This window comes from Alternaria triticimaculans (assembly GCF_023758025.1).
Source record: "Alternaria triticimaculans strain BMP 0046 chromosome Unknown scaffold_1, whole genome shotgun sequence".
Classification (NCBI taxonomy): Eukaryota; Fungi; Ascomycota; class Dothideomycetes; order Pleosporales; family Pleosporaceae; genus Alternaria; species Alternaria triticimaculans.
The window spans coordinates 2582017-2595276 of NW_026055958.1; the positions used below are offsets into that span (position 1 = coordinate 2582017).

Below are 13260 nucleotides of genomic sequence, written 5' to 3' on the forward strand. Positions count from 1 at the left end.
GGTCCCTGCACTGTCCATGAAACCAAGCCTTGCTCTACGCTGATCCAGCCCCCTCTAGCGCACCCTCCTGGCAAAAAGAGAGCCGCCCTTTTGCTGTCGTGGTCGTCTGCTACCGCTGTGGTTCGAACAGGCCGGAGTTTGGATGTTCAGATCTCACAGAAATTACCAAAAAAAATGGTAGCTTCTCTTTGATTGAGCGTGTCATCCTTAGTGCAGGGGCCATGCTAATCTTCTCTGTATCGTTTCAAATTGACCAAATGCCCGAAGGCGAAGAGAAGTCCATTTTGTGATCCTATATAGTCGCGCGTTGCTGAAAGGTCGCGTTTGGGCGAGTTTGGACATGGGACGGTAAAGTGGCGGGAACTGGCTCGTGCGCGATCCGCAAAACGTGGAACGTGTGTTCAGGGGTCTCTAGGCTGCGATCGGACACGTGCAGTGACGTCGGCTGGAATTTCATAATGTCGGAATGCATACATGCAAAAGGCGTGTTCTTTACCATACATCCGAAACACGGTTTTTGAAGATGTGCAGCACAAGTTAGCCACTACCGCTAGTTACACAGATACCGTACGCGCCAATCGAGGTTGCACGATACCAGAGGGCATAATGAAGGTAGCTTCGCTGCTTCTCGGAGGCAATCAAGATCACAGAACGACAAGCATGCGGAGCTGTCGCCCTGGTCGCTCAAATGTGGGCCTTGGACTCTCATCGAGACAGGTGAAGGTGGAGCTACAAGGTGAGAGACAACAAAATGCGCGAGCCGTAGGCATCTCCGCTCACATAAGTAGATGACTGAACAACGAGATTTAGCCCTCTCTTCCTCTTTCCTCACAACCTGCCAAGAACAGTAACACTACGTGCGACATGGAGTCCCAAGACCGATCACCCATGTACGTCAGCGACCGCGGAAACGAATACAGCCAGCCTGCTTCTGCATCTCAGCAGCCGCGCGCCGATGAGTTGCCCGGCCCCATACTCTTCTACGGTGCCCAGGACGTCTACGGGCAACTCAGCAACATGTATATAAGCAGCTTTAAGAATTCGATCTTTACCTACGGTCCCCCGAAGTACAGGGAATACTGCTGCGTGGAGCAGTTTTTCCAGCATGCTAAGGCGCTTTGGGCGATGGACACTGTAAGTTTAAGCAGCGGTGAGGAAACCAGAATCTAACACTTAACAGGGATCCGGCGACGCGATCATGAGAACATCCGACCCGAAAAGGCACAAAGCACTGGGGAAAAAGGTTAAGAACCTAGATGTTAAAGAGTGGAACGAAAGTATGATGACGTCCTCGTGTCACAACGAAGAAATCGCTAATCTAAAGCTGCAGTGTCATACAAGGTCATGTTGAAGGCAGTTGGCTTGAAGTTCACCGTCTCAGAGTCGTCTGATGCTCTCCGCGCAGTCCTCCTCGCAACCTCTGATCGCGAGATCGTCGAGGCATCAAGGGACATGACTTGGAGTTGCGGCTTGACGCTCGAGGAGGCGAAAAAGCACAAGGGCCGCTGGCCTGGCAAGAATCTTCTCGGCAAGGCGCTTATGGAAATTCGTCAAGAATTAGTGGACGAAAAGGAACGCCAGACTCGTGGTTTCGCTCCGCCAAACGATGCAGTCGCGGGAGGTGAGTTATGTCTTTGCGCATCCTTGTGGTGTACGATCTCTGGAAGAACTGACGTGCGCGCAGGACAAAGCGAAGAAACTCGACATGATGACGCCCTAGAGAATGACATGAACCTTCTGCGACTCAAGCGGAGGGCAGATCCAGTGTACCTGCGGCAAAACGAAGAAAGGCCAGACAAGAGGGTGAAGCGACAGTAAGTCATCGCGCAAACTGGTTCCTGTACATACGCATACTGATTTGGCCCAAAGGCATTCCGACTCCAAGGCGACACAGACCGAATCGCCTACCAATACTGGAGAAATCGCCGATGGAGGACTGCCTGAAGTGTGGTGGTTTCCCAAGCCAGCACTTACAAAGCGGTAAAGTCGTGGAGGATAGCGGAACAGGTGTACGGATAGTCCGCAGGACTCTCACCGAACGAGCGTGGTACAAAAGTTCGAGGTCATTGAGTCAGGTAGCCGGATTCGTTTCATGGTTGTGCGCTGGACAGAAAGCTTTCGTATAAGCCGGCTATACTACAGGGGCGTATCTGTGAGCAATTCTGTAGAGAATACATCATATTGCCTACTACATGAGCTTTGCTCGACCCTTTCCATCAAAGACTATCGGTGCTGTATACCCCAACGAGTACGTGCGTGATGAGGGCATCTTACTCCGGCTTTTGCGACAGCAACGGAGAGCGCGACCCAAATAACACGCCTGCCTGCCCCCACCGTTTTTCATGGTCGCAGATGTAAGACCAGCCGTGGTTGCACAAGTCTCACGGATGGACTTTTACAAGCCAACAGCAAAGCAACTGGCGATAACACTCAGAGTACAAATTATGTAAGATGCATTTATGCTAGGATATGTATGTATCATTCCAAAAGAAGAAAGAGAAAGAGAAGAAGAAGAAGAAGAAGCGTCAAGCGACGAACGATATCATCATGGTCGTAACCAACAAAAAGAGAAAACACCGATCCCCCGACCATCCATAAAATGCAGAAACAACAAGCAGAAAAAGAAAAAGGTATAACACGGTTACCCCATCTTTCACCATCAAACACCGCCGTTGCATGCATGCCGTTACTCATCCCGATAGAACTTCTTGAAGATCAAATGCAAAAACAGATTAACGTTGACTCTGGCGACACCGTCGCCGGCAGCCGCGCCACCCCGAGCACCTTCGCCGAAGAGATTCATAAATTGGTGGTTGTCGAATTGCGCTTGGAGGAGGCCGTCCAGAGGCACCTCGGCGAATGCACCGGGAATCATCATGGAACCTTGAGAACCTTGGATCTCGAAGATACCTGTTTGGTTGCTGGAGATGGTGATGTCCATGCGGTCCCATTGTCGCTCGTGGTATCCAGACCAGGAGATTAGAATGCCCTTCTCGGCCAGGTTGCGGGCGGAGTATTTGAAGGAACCGAAGCGGTACTCGCGACCGCTGTTCTTGAGTTCACGCTGGTGGTTGTATTGGCGGGTGAAGGGGAGGAGGAACTTCTTCTTGCCCTTCTTCGATTGCAGCGTTACCATGGCTTGTTCAATGTAGTCGTTGTAGGACTTGAGTTGCGACTCTAGGAAATGTGCCTTTTCGTCGAGTGCGGCCAGTGTAGTGCGTACTCCCTCCAATTCCTTGGCGCGTTGAATACGTCTTCGGTGCTTGGTGCGGATGTCGACGGCGATGGCGTTGAGTAGGTCTTGGTAGTTGTTGGTGTGCGAGATGCGGCCTGCGCGTTGGAGTTGTACCATGTTCTCCAGACAGTATTGCTTGAGAGTGGGGTAGTCAAGATCAAGTACAGAGTTGGAGCCCATATCCTGCGTGTAAGTTGAGGCGGCAGAGGATCGGACTACGTTGCTCTGTTTCCGCGAACGATCTTTCCGCTGCGCGATGATCTCTTCGCGGACGAGAGCGTCCCAGCGGTTCTCGTCATCAGGTGTAACCGGCTTGCACATGATCTCGGTGAGGTTGGCACCGGTTTGGATGCGGATGATGTACAGCACGTAGCGCTTGGTCTCCATGAAGAGGGATTTGATTGCAGAGTCGGGGTCTAGAAAAGTCAGTAAGTGGGAACTGCAAGTGGAGGAAGAACTTACCCTCTTGCTCATGGTACTTGGGGTTCAGGGTCAATGTGATTTCGCTGGAGCTGACGTGCAGAAGCTCGTTCTCGTTGTTCTTGGCGCTACCGAGCTCACGGACAATCTCACGGAGTGGATCGTCTTGAGAGGGGCATAAACTTGGTAGATCTTCGATGACGAGGTTGTGAATGGCGAAGACGTCTGCGAGCTTGATGTAGAGTGTTGGCTTGGTTCTTGCAAACAAATCGTTGAACTCGTCAATCTCGAACTGAGCTTCGGCGGCACGGACGTTGATCATGTTCGACCAGATGTCTTGTAGGCGATCGATGGCTTCGGTGATGTAGCTGTTAAGAGGCTGCAGGTAAAGATCGTCTCCACCAAACAGCTTCCCGCCGGCGATCTGACTGAGGACCTTGGCAACGGCTCCAAGGTTTCTGTTCATCACTGGCGACAGGCCACGATCCACCACACCCCAGTGCTGAGGTTGCAATAGAGCAGGCTGAATGTAAGCCTTCCATACCCAGTAGCCGGTGATTTGTAGAAGCTGCTCTTGCGCCTCGTAGGGGAACTTCAAGCGTAGTTCTTCGAACATCTGCTGTGCGATATATCTCACACCATATGGCATCCGGTGGAGTACCTCTTCGAACATCGTAAAGTACTGGTCAGCAACATCGCGAAGATCTTGCAGGTTGTGAATGAAAGTACCACGTGTCTCGGGGTCCTTGAGTGCTACATCTCGCGAGACATTCGGATCGCGACGACTACTTTGGCCAGTACGGAGCTCCTCGTTGTTGATGGCGGAACGATAGATTTGCATCGGGTCGCTCTCCAGGTCCAGGTGCTCATTCTCAATGATATTCTCACGAATGACAGTTCCAAGAACATCTTTGAGGAACTTTCGGTCGCGCGGTGACCGGACGTAGTTGGCGAACAATTTGGACCAGAAGAAGTTGCCACGAAGGTACTCATGGAGGTTCGCACAGCCCTCAATCTCCTCCTTTAGCGATCTTGTGAGCAGCTTCAACAGCCAATACTCTTCTCTGCGTTTCTGGGCCAAACCAAACATACTCATGGTCAGCTGCTCGATGCGCTTGATGTCACCCTCCGCGAGATTTTGTTCACGAACGCGCCTGAAGAGTCTCGCCATGTACTGAGGCTGCGTCTGCAGAACAAAGAAAAGCTCCTGATACTGCTCCAGCTTCCGGCGCGAGTTCTTGTTGAGCGCTTTGAGATCGAAGGGGTCCTTTGACGAGATGTCCTTGCTGCTGAGCAGTGTGCCGACGTTGCCGCCGAAGTGCTTCTGGTGCTTGACGACCTCGTCAAGGGTGATCTTGTTCTTCACGAGAAGCGCGATCTTGATGTCCAGTTGATCGACGTACTGCTCGGCGAGCTCGTTCTGGCGCACATGCTGTACTACAGTCTTACGAAGACGCTCGAATTCTGACATTCCGTTAGTAAAACATGACTATAGTAATCAAAGAGCGACTTACCAATCTCCTCATCGAAGTCGATGTCGTTGTCGTTAAGAAGATGCACAAAGTTCTTGACAGTCGACACTGGAGGGTTTGTGCCACTGGTCAAGCTCTTGTAGGCTTCACCTTGCTGACGACCACGGATGAAGCTCTGCACTTTGATGACCTTCTCCATATTCTCCTTGTAGAACTGCTGCTTCTCTGCAAACTTCTGGCGGATCATCAAACCGCGCGCCAGGGTCTGTAGTTCGACAATCGCATCTTCGTGCTCTTCCACTTGACCAAGCTGCATACCGATTTGCATCCTGAGCAGCATACCACGTGCCACCGCTTGGAGATCGACGGTTTCTGGCTCTTGAGCATTGAGCTCGCAAAGAGTCTCATAGGTCCGTTGGCGTTGCATGAAGCCTCGGCAAGCCGATTGGAGGTCTAGAATGGTGGGTTCTTGCGCCTGAAGTGCCTTGAGATCAGAAAAGTGCTTCTGTCGCGAAAGGAAACCGCGAATGTGTGACTGAAGCGAAAGAACGTTGTCTTCTTGTTCATGCAGAAGCGTGAGGATCTCAGTGATCTCTGCACGCATGGTGCCACCCCTTGCGACAGCTTGTAAATCGGTGATCTGAGGTACTTCGGCTCGAAGCGCCTCGTGGATCTGCCTGACAGAGTTTCTCAAGACATTGGCGCGAACTTGGGACTGAAGACCAGACCAATTGACATTCGTGCTTACCAGCTTCTTCTGCATTGCGGCGTCCTTCTTCCTAGCAAGAAGACCTCGGGCAGTTGACTGTAACATTGTAATCATAGATTCGTGTTGACGAAGACCTTCCTGATCGGCACGCAGTGACTGGCGGACGCGCATTGCTCTTGCGACGGCTTGGAGTTGCGCGACCTCAGGTTCGTTCTGTTGTAGCTCAGCCCATTCCCGATCGACTTGCTGGCGTAGAAGAGCGCCACGTATCATAGCCTGCACATGCATAACGGATGGTTCGGTATCGCGAGTTTGTTCGTATCGATCGGACACGCGTAGTCGTTCGAGCGCTCCTCGGATTGCTGCTTGAAATTGCCGTATGCCGTGTTCGTGTCGCTCGATCTTCGATTTGGTGTACTGAACTTGCGCTCTGGCCTTGCGCCCACGGAACAGGTTCTGCACCTTCAAGACCTGGGCCTCATTGGCGTGCCAAAATTGTTCTTCACCCTGGAGCCGTGATCGGACCAGGAATCCTCTCGCTGCACCTTGCAGAGTGACTGCGAAACGGCGCATGTCCATGCGGTAGGTGGAGATTTGTCGAGCCCAGTCGCCACGGATGCGCGCCTGCAAATCCACGATGAGGTGCTCATGGTCCCAGAGCTCCTGCATCACCATTCCGAGGCGGATTCGGACGAGAGCACCGCGCATCTGAGCCTGGAGATCTAGTATGATGTCCTCGTTCTCTCCAAGCTCGCGGTCAATGCGGTCTTCCTCAGATTCCACTGGTTCCGGCTCTGGCTCCGGTTCCGGCTCGACTTGGAAGTTGGCTTGCATGCCTGAGAAGTTGGGCATACTAACCCCAGACTTGTCCAGACCTTTTTGTGTAGCCTCCAACTCGTGGTCCTCGAACTGGAGTTTACCGACTAGATTGCCAATTCTGAAGTCGACAATGCCTTTTCGGAACAGAAGCCATGAGAGCGCGTGAATGCAGTAGATGACCTTGGGCACGTTCTTCTTCTCGTAGAGATCGACCAGTTCGAAGCGGAAGAGATCGGGGAGTTCGACTTCGGACAGGAACTTGAAGAAGTGCGCGTAGTTGTTGGAGTGCCGGTACTGTAGCTTCGGGTCGCGGAATATGCGCAGCGGTTGTCCTTTGATTGACTGAACAATCTCTGCTAGTGTTATGCCGTTTCGCAGTGCCTCCTCCAATTCAACAACAGGCGGGAGGTCCGTCTCGATGATGTCTTCCATCCACTCCTTGGCTTCTCCGATATGACAGAGGTATTCGTAGGCCTGCAAGAACTGGCGCTGTTGGTCCATCCAATTCCGACTTGACCAAGTGGACGCCGTCTTTTGTGGTGTTTCTAGCCGCTGCAACCTTCTCCGTCCGTTGAGACCAACAACCTGCTGCTCCGGGGACTTGATGGCGAAGTCCTCATCGCTTCCAGCCTCGGCGAACTTGGATAGAGTTCGCAGATGTCCCGTGGATGACTTCTGGAAGCTCTTAAGTTCCGGTCGTTCCAGGTGAGTTGACAGCGGTCGGGACGAGTGATCGCGTGTGGGCGCGCGTACGGAGTCGTTTCGTGATACTGCTAGCGACAGCGGGCGCGGTTTGGCTGTCGGCGAGGTGGAGCCATCGTACGGGGCGTAGAGGTTTTCGACACTATGTGATCGCAGGTGGCTGGAGCTTCGGGTCGGGCTAGCACTCGCGGGGCGCAGGAGCTTCTCTGGCGATGGCGGATTCGAGAATGTTGCTGGGCGTAGGAGCTTTTCGGGCGATGGCGGATAGACGGGCGTCGTCGGTCGCATATACTTGTCAGGTGATGACGGGCTCTGCTTCTCGGGCGAGGGCGGGTTCGAAGGTGCCTGCTGCAGCGGTCGCAGCGCTTTCCGCATGCTCATAAACGTGTCTGAAGGGTCTGTCTCGCCCGAGCCGAAGTAGTCCTCTGTGCGCGGGCGCGAGAGGGCAGTCGCCTCGCTCAGCCCGCGCCGGTGCGACAGCGAGCCGAAGCCGCTGGAGGCATTGCTCGACTGCGTGCTAGAGCGGCTCGGCGGGTACTGGTTCGAGTGGTTGGAGGAGCCATTGGATGCGGTCGATGTCTGGCGGAGCGGGGAGGGCGATGTTGCCGAGTGGCCTGGTCTCGAGCGTGGGGCAGTCAGGTAACTCATGGCGAGCGCGACAGTCGAGGGCGTTACTGCGACCCAGTCCTACACCGCATGCGTCGTACAGGACAAAGGAAGATGGTGATGGCGTTGGCGTCGGGGCTCAAGAGACCGTCATGGAGGCCCGCGATAATTACAAGAGATATGGATGCGCCTGCCGCCGAAAACAAAAATCGCGAACGAGATCAAGCGACAGTCTAAAGCCCTGCGACCAAGCGCGCACTTTTACTCTGCACGGGCGAAGAGGAATGTGAATCGGGAAAGGGAAATTGGGTATCGTAGATGAAAGGCAGCGGCGTTGAAACTGGAAGCGGACGTGTGTCGTCCAAGCTTTTGCGGATGTTTACTCAGGCTGCGAGGGCTTGCCGGCCTGTTGTCGCGCCAACCACCCCAAGAAACCCATCTCCAGCCGCGAAAATCATCCATCCCGACTCCCGTCACACGGACCGGGAATCCCTCAAAACAACATCCTAGTGCTGCATCACTATTGCATCGACCGTGTTTGCTGCTGCTGAATGGCCATGTCTGGACGAGCCGACCACTTCACTTCACCATCATGTCCGGATTCATCGACCATCCCGGAAGCCCATGTACGCGTCGCGGCCATGATGCCTGAATTGCAGGGCGACAAGGACGTCGGCGCCATCAACGGCGACAGCCTTACTACAGCTCGCACGGTGAGCTATCGCGTCCTGAACCTGAACCTTAGCCTAGCGCACCCCTTGGACACGCCCAATTATCGACTCGTCGACCTGTCACTATAAGGGAGCTCCCAGTCGGTACCGTGCAAGTCCAAACGTCGCGCCCACCACGTGAGTGTGCTAGCGAGGCAAGAACGAGATGCACTAGATCGGATTGCTAATAGAAACGTCGTACATTCCGGAAGCCAGACAACGACCATCGTTGATATGTCCAAAATGGATTGTATATGCGTCTTTCACGCATGTGTCGAGCGCAGTAGGTACTGCCTGCACATCGATCCCCCTTCGGACGCGTCGTCGTCGCGCTAAAAGGCGGGGTCACCTGAAGCACGCGGCTTGGCGAAGGAGCCCACAGAAATTCTTTCCGCGCCGCCAGTTTCTTCCAACTTTTTTCTTCTTGGGAAAGCCCTCAACTTTCCCCGGCCAGAGTCTTTTGCTGAGCACGACGGCCTGTTTTCTTCCGTGATACCCCTCTTACCCTTCTCAAGTCCTCGAGAAGTTTCTTTTTCTACCCATCATGCCCATCTCCAACGGTGACGCCATGACCAACACGGCCGCCGACGCCTTGGACTACACCAAGGCTCTTGAGATCCTCAAGAACGAGTACCCCGAGCGCGATGGCATCGACATCAAGACGCTCATCGACTCCAAGAAGAACGGTGGTCTCACCTACAATGACTTCCTCATGCTTCCTGGCTACATTGGCTTCCCTGCCGCCGAGGTCGCCCTCGACACCCCAATCACAAAGCGCATTTCTCTCAAGACGCCCTTTGTCTCCTCGCCCATGGACACTGTCACCGAGCACAACATGGCCATCCACATTGCCCTTCTTGGAGGTCTCGGTGTGATCCACCACAACTGCTCTCAGGACGACCAGGCCGAGATGGTCCGCAAGGTCAAGCGCTTCGAGAACGGCTTCATCCTGGACCCCGTCGTCATCTCTCCCAATACCACAGTCGGAGAGGCCAAGGCACTGAAGGAGAGGTGGGGCTTCGGTGGTTTCCCAGTCACTGGTAAGTCAGACTCTACACTCTTATCCCCGTGTTTGCTTTATGATGATTACCTTTTCAATTTAACTTTCGTTCATCCGCAACGATTCCGTCGTACTGTGGAGAAAATGTATCTGAAATGCCTCACAAACGCTACGCCTTGTCAATTCGTCGAGATGCATTCGCTGACAGTTGACTATAGAGAACGGCACCCTCCGCTCCAAGCTCGTCGGTATCATTACTCCCCGAGACATCCAGTTCCACGACAAGCTGGACGACCCGGTCACCGCCGTCATGTCCACGGACCTCGTAACCGCCCGCCACGGCGTTGAGCTCAAGGAGGCCAACGACATACTGAACAAGTCCAAGAAGGGCAAGCTTCCCATCGTGGATGAGAGCTTCAACCTGATTGCGCTCCTGTCTCGCTCCGACTTGATGAAGAACCTCAACTTCCCGCTTGCGTCCAAGCTCCCACACTCCAAGCAGCTGATCGCCGCGGCTGCCATCGGCACCCGACCAGAGGACAAGATCCGTCTGCAGAAGCTCGTCGATGCCGGTCTTGACATCGTCATCCTCGACAGCAGTCAGGGAAACAGCATGTACCAAATTGAGATGATCAAGTACATCAAGGAGAAGTACTCCCAGCTCGACGTGATTGGCGGAAACGTCGTCACTCGTGAGCAGGCTGCTGGTCTCATCGCCGCTGGTGCTGACGGTCTCCGTATCGGCATGGGTAGCGGAAGTGCTTGCATTACACAAGAAGTCATGGCTGTCGGAAGACCACAGGCCACTTCGGTGTACAATGTCACCTCTTTCGCATCGCGCTTCGGCGTTCCTTGCATTGCGGATGGTGGTATTCAGAACGTAGGACACATCGTCAAGGGTCTTGCCATGGGTGCATCAGCCGTCATGATGGGAGGTCTCCTCGCCGGTACCACTGAGTCTCCTGGTGAGTACTTTGTCAGCCGCGATGGTCAGCTCGTCAAGGCCTACCGTGGTATGGGCAGTATCGCCGCCATGGAGGACAAGAAGGCCGGTGCTGGCGCTGCCGACTCCAAGGCCAGCAACGCTGGTACCGCGCGCTACTTCTCCGAGGGTGACCGCGTGCTGGTTGCCCAAGGTGTGTCTGGATCCGTCCAGGACCGTGGCTCGATCACTAAGTTCGTGCCCTACCTTATGGCTGGTGTTCAGCACTCGCTACAGGATATTGGCATCAAGAGCCTTGCCGAGCTTCACGAGGGTGTTGCCAACGGCACCGTCAGATTCGAGTTGCGCACTGCTAGTGCACAGGCTGAGGGTAACGTGCACGGTCTGCACAGCTTCGACAAGAAGCTCTACTCATAGACGATTCAAGATGATATACGGAATGCATTGGGAGGGCGTTAGTGGGTGGTTGGCTGGTTTGCTAGGTTCCCTCATTAGACATGCGACACGAAGACGATTTATGTTCTTATTATGGAGCAATGGATAGGCCAAAAGCAATGATACCACGAACTATGTTCATTTACGATCAAACTTAAAAAACGGTCTTCTGTTGAGGGATGCGAAGCGCTGCCAGAGTTCTGACGCTGTGTCGACTCTTGGGCACCCTGTCACTGCTCGAGCTACTTCCTAACCTCGGCACCTCCCCGCGCATCAACACCAACCACATGCAAGCCATCATGACGCGCCGACCGCCATTGTCGGCTCCTTTTGTCGCCGGATATGCCAAAGCTGAGTTCCACTGCTCTCCTCCTGGCTAAAGGTAGATCAACTGCGTTACGCTCTTGTTGCTCTCCACGCCCCGTCGCCGCAAGCTCATCGTACTCCATATTGCAAGCGAAGCCCGGTGCGCGATCGTCAGCGTCACTACGAACTGCCTCCTATCTGCAGTCTGCTCAACTCTCCAAGACCTCTTTCCAAAAGCGCAAAATGTCTTCGCCTGCAGACCACAAGCCGTCGAAGCAGGCGTCAAAGGCACCACAGGTCCCACGGCCTAGCTCGAGGTATGCGATTATCACCATGTCGACCAATATCGAGATGCTAACACGTGTAGCGTCCTTCTCATCTCCCCTACGAATCAGGTCCTTCTCCTCCATCGCGTGTCGAAAGCCTCGAGTTTCGCATCTGCCCATGTCTTCCCCGGCGGCGCCCTTTCCAAAACCCACGACGGCGAGATCCCCGACGAAGACCACCCAGGAAGACATCAAGATGGGCCCGCGTATCGTATGGCAGCCGTACGGGAGACTTTCGAGGAATGCGGCATCTTACTCGCCAAGAGCAAAAAGACCGGGAAGCTGTTCACCGAGATAAGCGACGAAGAACGAGAACAAGGCCGAAGAGACGTACATGGTGGAAAGGTCAAGTTTGGAGACTTGTTGGAGAAATGGGGTGCACTTCCCGATACCGAAGCTCTGATTCCGTTTACTCGCTGGGTAACGCCTCCCAACGTGCCCAAACGCTTTACTACGCAAATGTACATCTATTTCCTGCCCCTTGGCTCCGTGTCGCCGACGAAGCACGCCGCGCCCAAGGGTACACCACCGTCGTCGGGACTGGAGGAGGAGGACGAGATTGTCATACCCAAACCTACACACGATGGCGGTATTGAGCACACCGCTGCCCGCTTCCTGCCACCCAACAAATGGATTGACCTGGCGCGGCAAAACAGGATTATCCTATTCCCACCACAGTTCTTGCTTACCTTGCTGCTGGCTCCGTACTTAGCATCAAGTGTCACATCGCCCTCTTCGCCCACACCTAGTCTTGCGGAGCTACAACTCGAGCGCGAGAAATGTCTTGATTTCCTACAAAAGCCGCGCATGTACGACGGGAAGCCTGAAGTGTCCTTTGCTGAAGCTTGCATATCTCCACTTGCTCTGGGCAAAGGAGAGTATGGGCAGGCTGGGCAGGATGGGGTTGGCGGCGTGGATAAGAATACTGCTGTCTTGGTGCTTGATCGGCCGGGGAAAGAGGTTGAAAGCCAGGGACAGGGGAGAGCGGGACTCAGGGAATGGGTTGTTACCACGAAGTTCAAGAAGGAAGGGCCACGGGATGTGGATGTACGGAGGAGGGAGGAGGTTTTGGGGAACAAGATACAGGGGAAGCTATAGATTTGTTGGCTACAATATGGATAGCTTGCTGGATCCTAGGTTTCTGGTTGAATCCCGGGCATTGAGCGAGCTTAAGATTTCATCTGCGTCTTCCTCATTATTTACCTGCGCAGTTTGTCCCATGCCAGGGTATAGTATAATACGTTACGTGCTCAGAGTAGATGCAAGAGGGGTTGCCAGTCCGTGATTAATGATATCGGAGGAATCTCAGGTGCCCAGCTTCCGATCAATCCATCCGGCCAATCTCGGCTATGCAACCAAAAGCGAATACCGAAAAGTCGCATCATCGACGTCGCCAACAACCTCCAGGGCTAGATCTACTCCACCCAGCACACTAAACCCCACATTCGTCATTATTAATGCCAGCTCCACATATTCGCGTTTGTGATGTCGGACGACGGACGGTGGAATGTTCAGGATCATGTTGTTTGGATATAAAGATGCTTGGGAGCCCCGCCTCGTTTTGGGGGGCATCTTTA

General features: G+C 53.9%; 4 protein-coding genes across 4 annotated transcripts; 3 read left to right on the forward strand and 1 right to left on the reverse strand.

Moving 5' to 3' along the window:
- Window positions 1-864: 864 nt before the first annotated feature.
- J4E78_000845 (uncharacterized protein) lies at window positions 865-1984 on the forward strand (the record flags this gene model as incomplete). The annotated part of the gene is made up of 5 exons (XM_049361506.1): window positions 865-1134; window positions 1181-1277; window positions 1331-1621; window positions 1685-1814; window positions 1870-1984. 5 exons carry the CDS (start codon window positions 865-867, stop codon window positions 1982-1984), a joined length of 903 nt encoding a protein of 300 aa, XP_049226789.1.
- A 702-nt stretch (window positions 1985-2686) lies between these two features.
- J4E78_000846 (uncharacterized protein) lies at window positions 2687-8005 on the reverse strand (the record flags this gene model as incomplete). The annotated part of the gene is made up of 3 exons (XM_049361507.1): window positions 2687-3651; window positions 3698-5119; window positions 5170-8005. 3 exons carry the CDS (start codon window positions 8003-8005, stop codon window positions 2687-2689), a joined length of 5223 nt encoding a protein of 1740 aa, XP_049226790.1.
- A 1212-nt stretch (window positions 8006-9217) lies between these two features.
- On the forward strand, window positions 9218-11033 carry J4E78_000847 (uncharacterized protein; the record flags this gene model as incomplete). The annotated part of the gene is made up of 2 exons (XM_049361508.1): window positions 9218-9713; window positions 9892-11033. The coding sequence occupies 2 exons, from the start codon at window positions 9218-9220 to the stop codon at window positions 11031-11033; spliced, it is 1638 nt and encodes a 545-aa protein (XP_049226791.1).
- A 567-nt stretch (window positions 11034-11600) lies between these two features.
- Window positions 11601-12781, forward strand: J4E78_000848 (uncharacterized protein; the record flags this gene model as incomplete). The annotated part of the gene is made up of 2 exons (XM_049361509.1): window positions 11601-11674; window positions 11725-12781. The coding sequence occupies 2 exons, from the start codon at window positions 11601-11603 to the stop codon at window positions 12779-12781; spliced, it is 1131 nt and encodes a 376-aa protein (XP_049226792.1).
- Window positions 12782-13260: the final 479 nt, after the last annotated feature.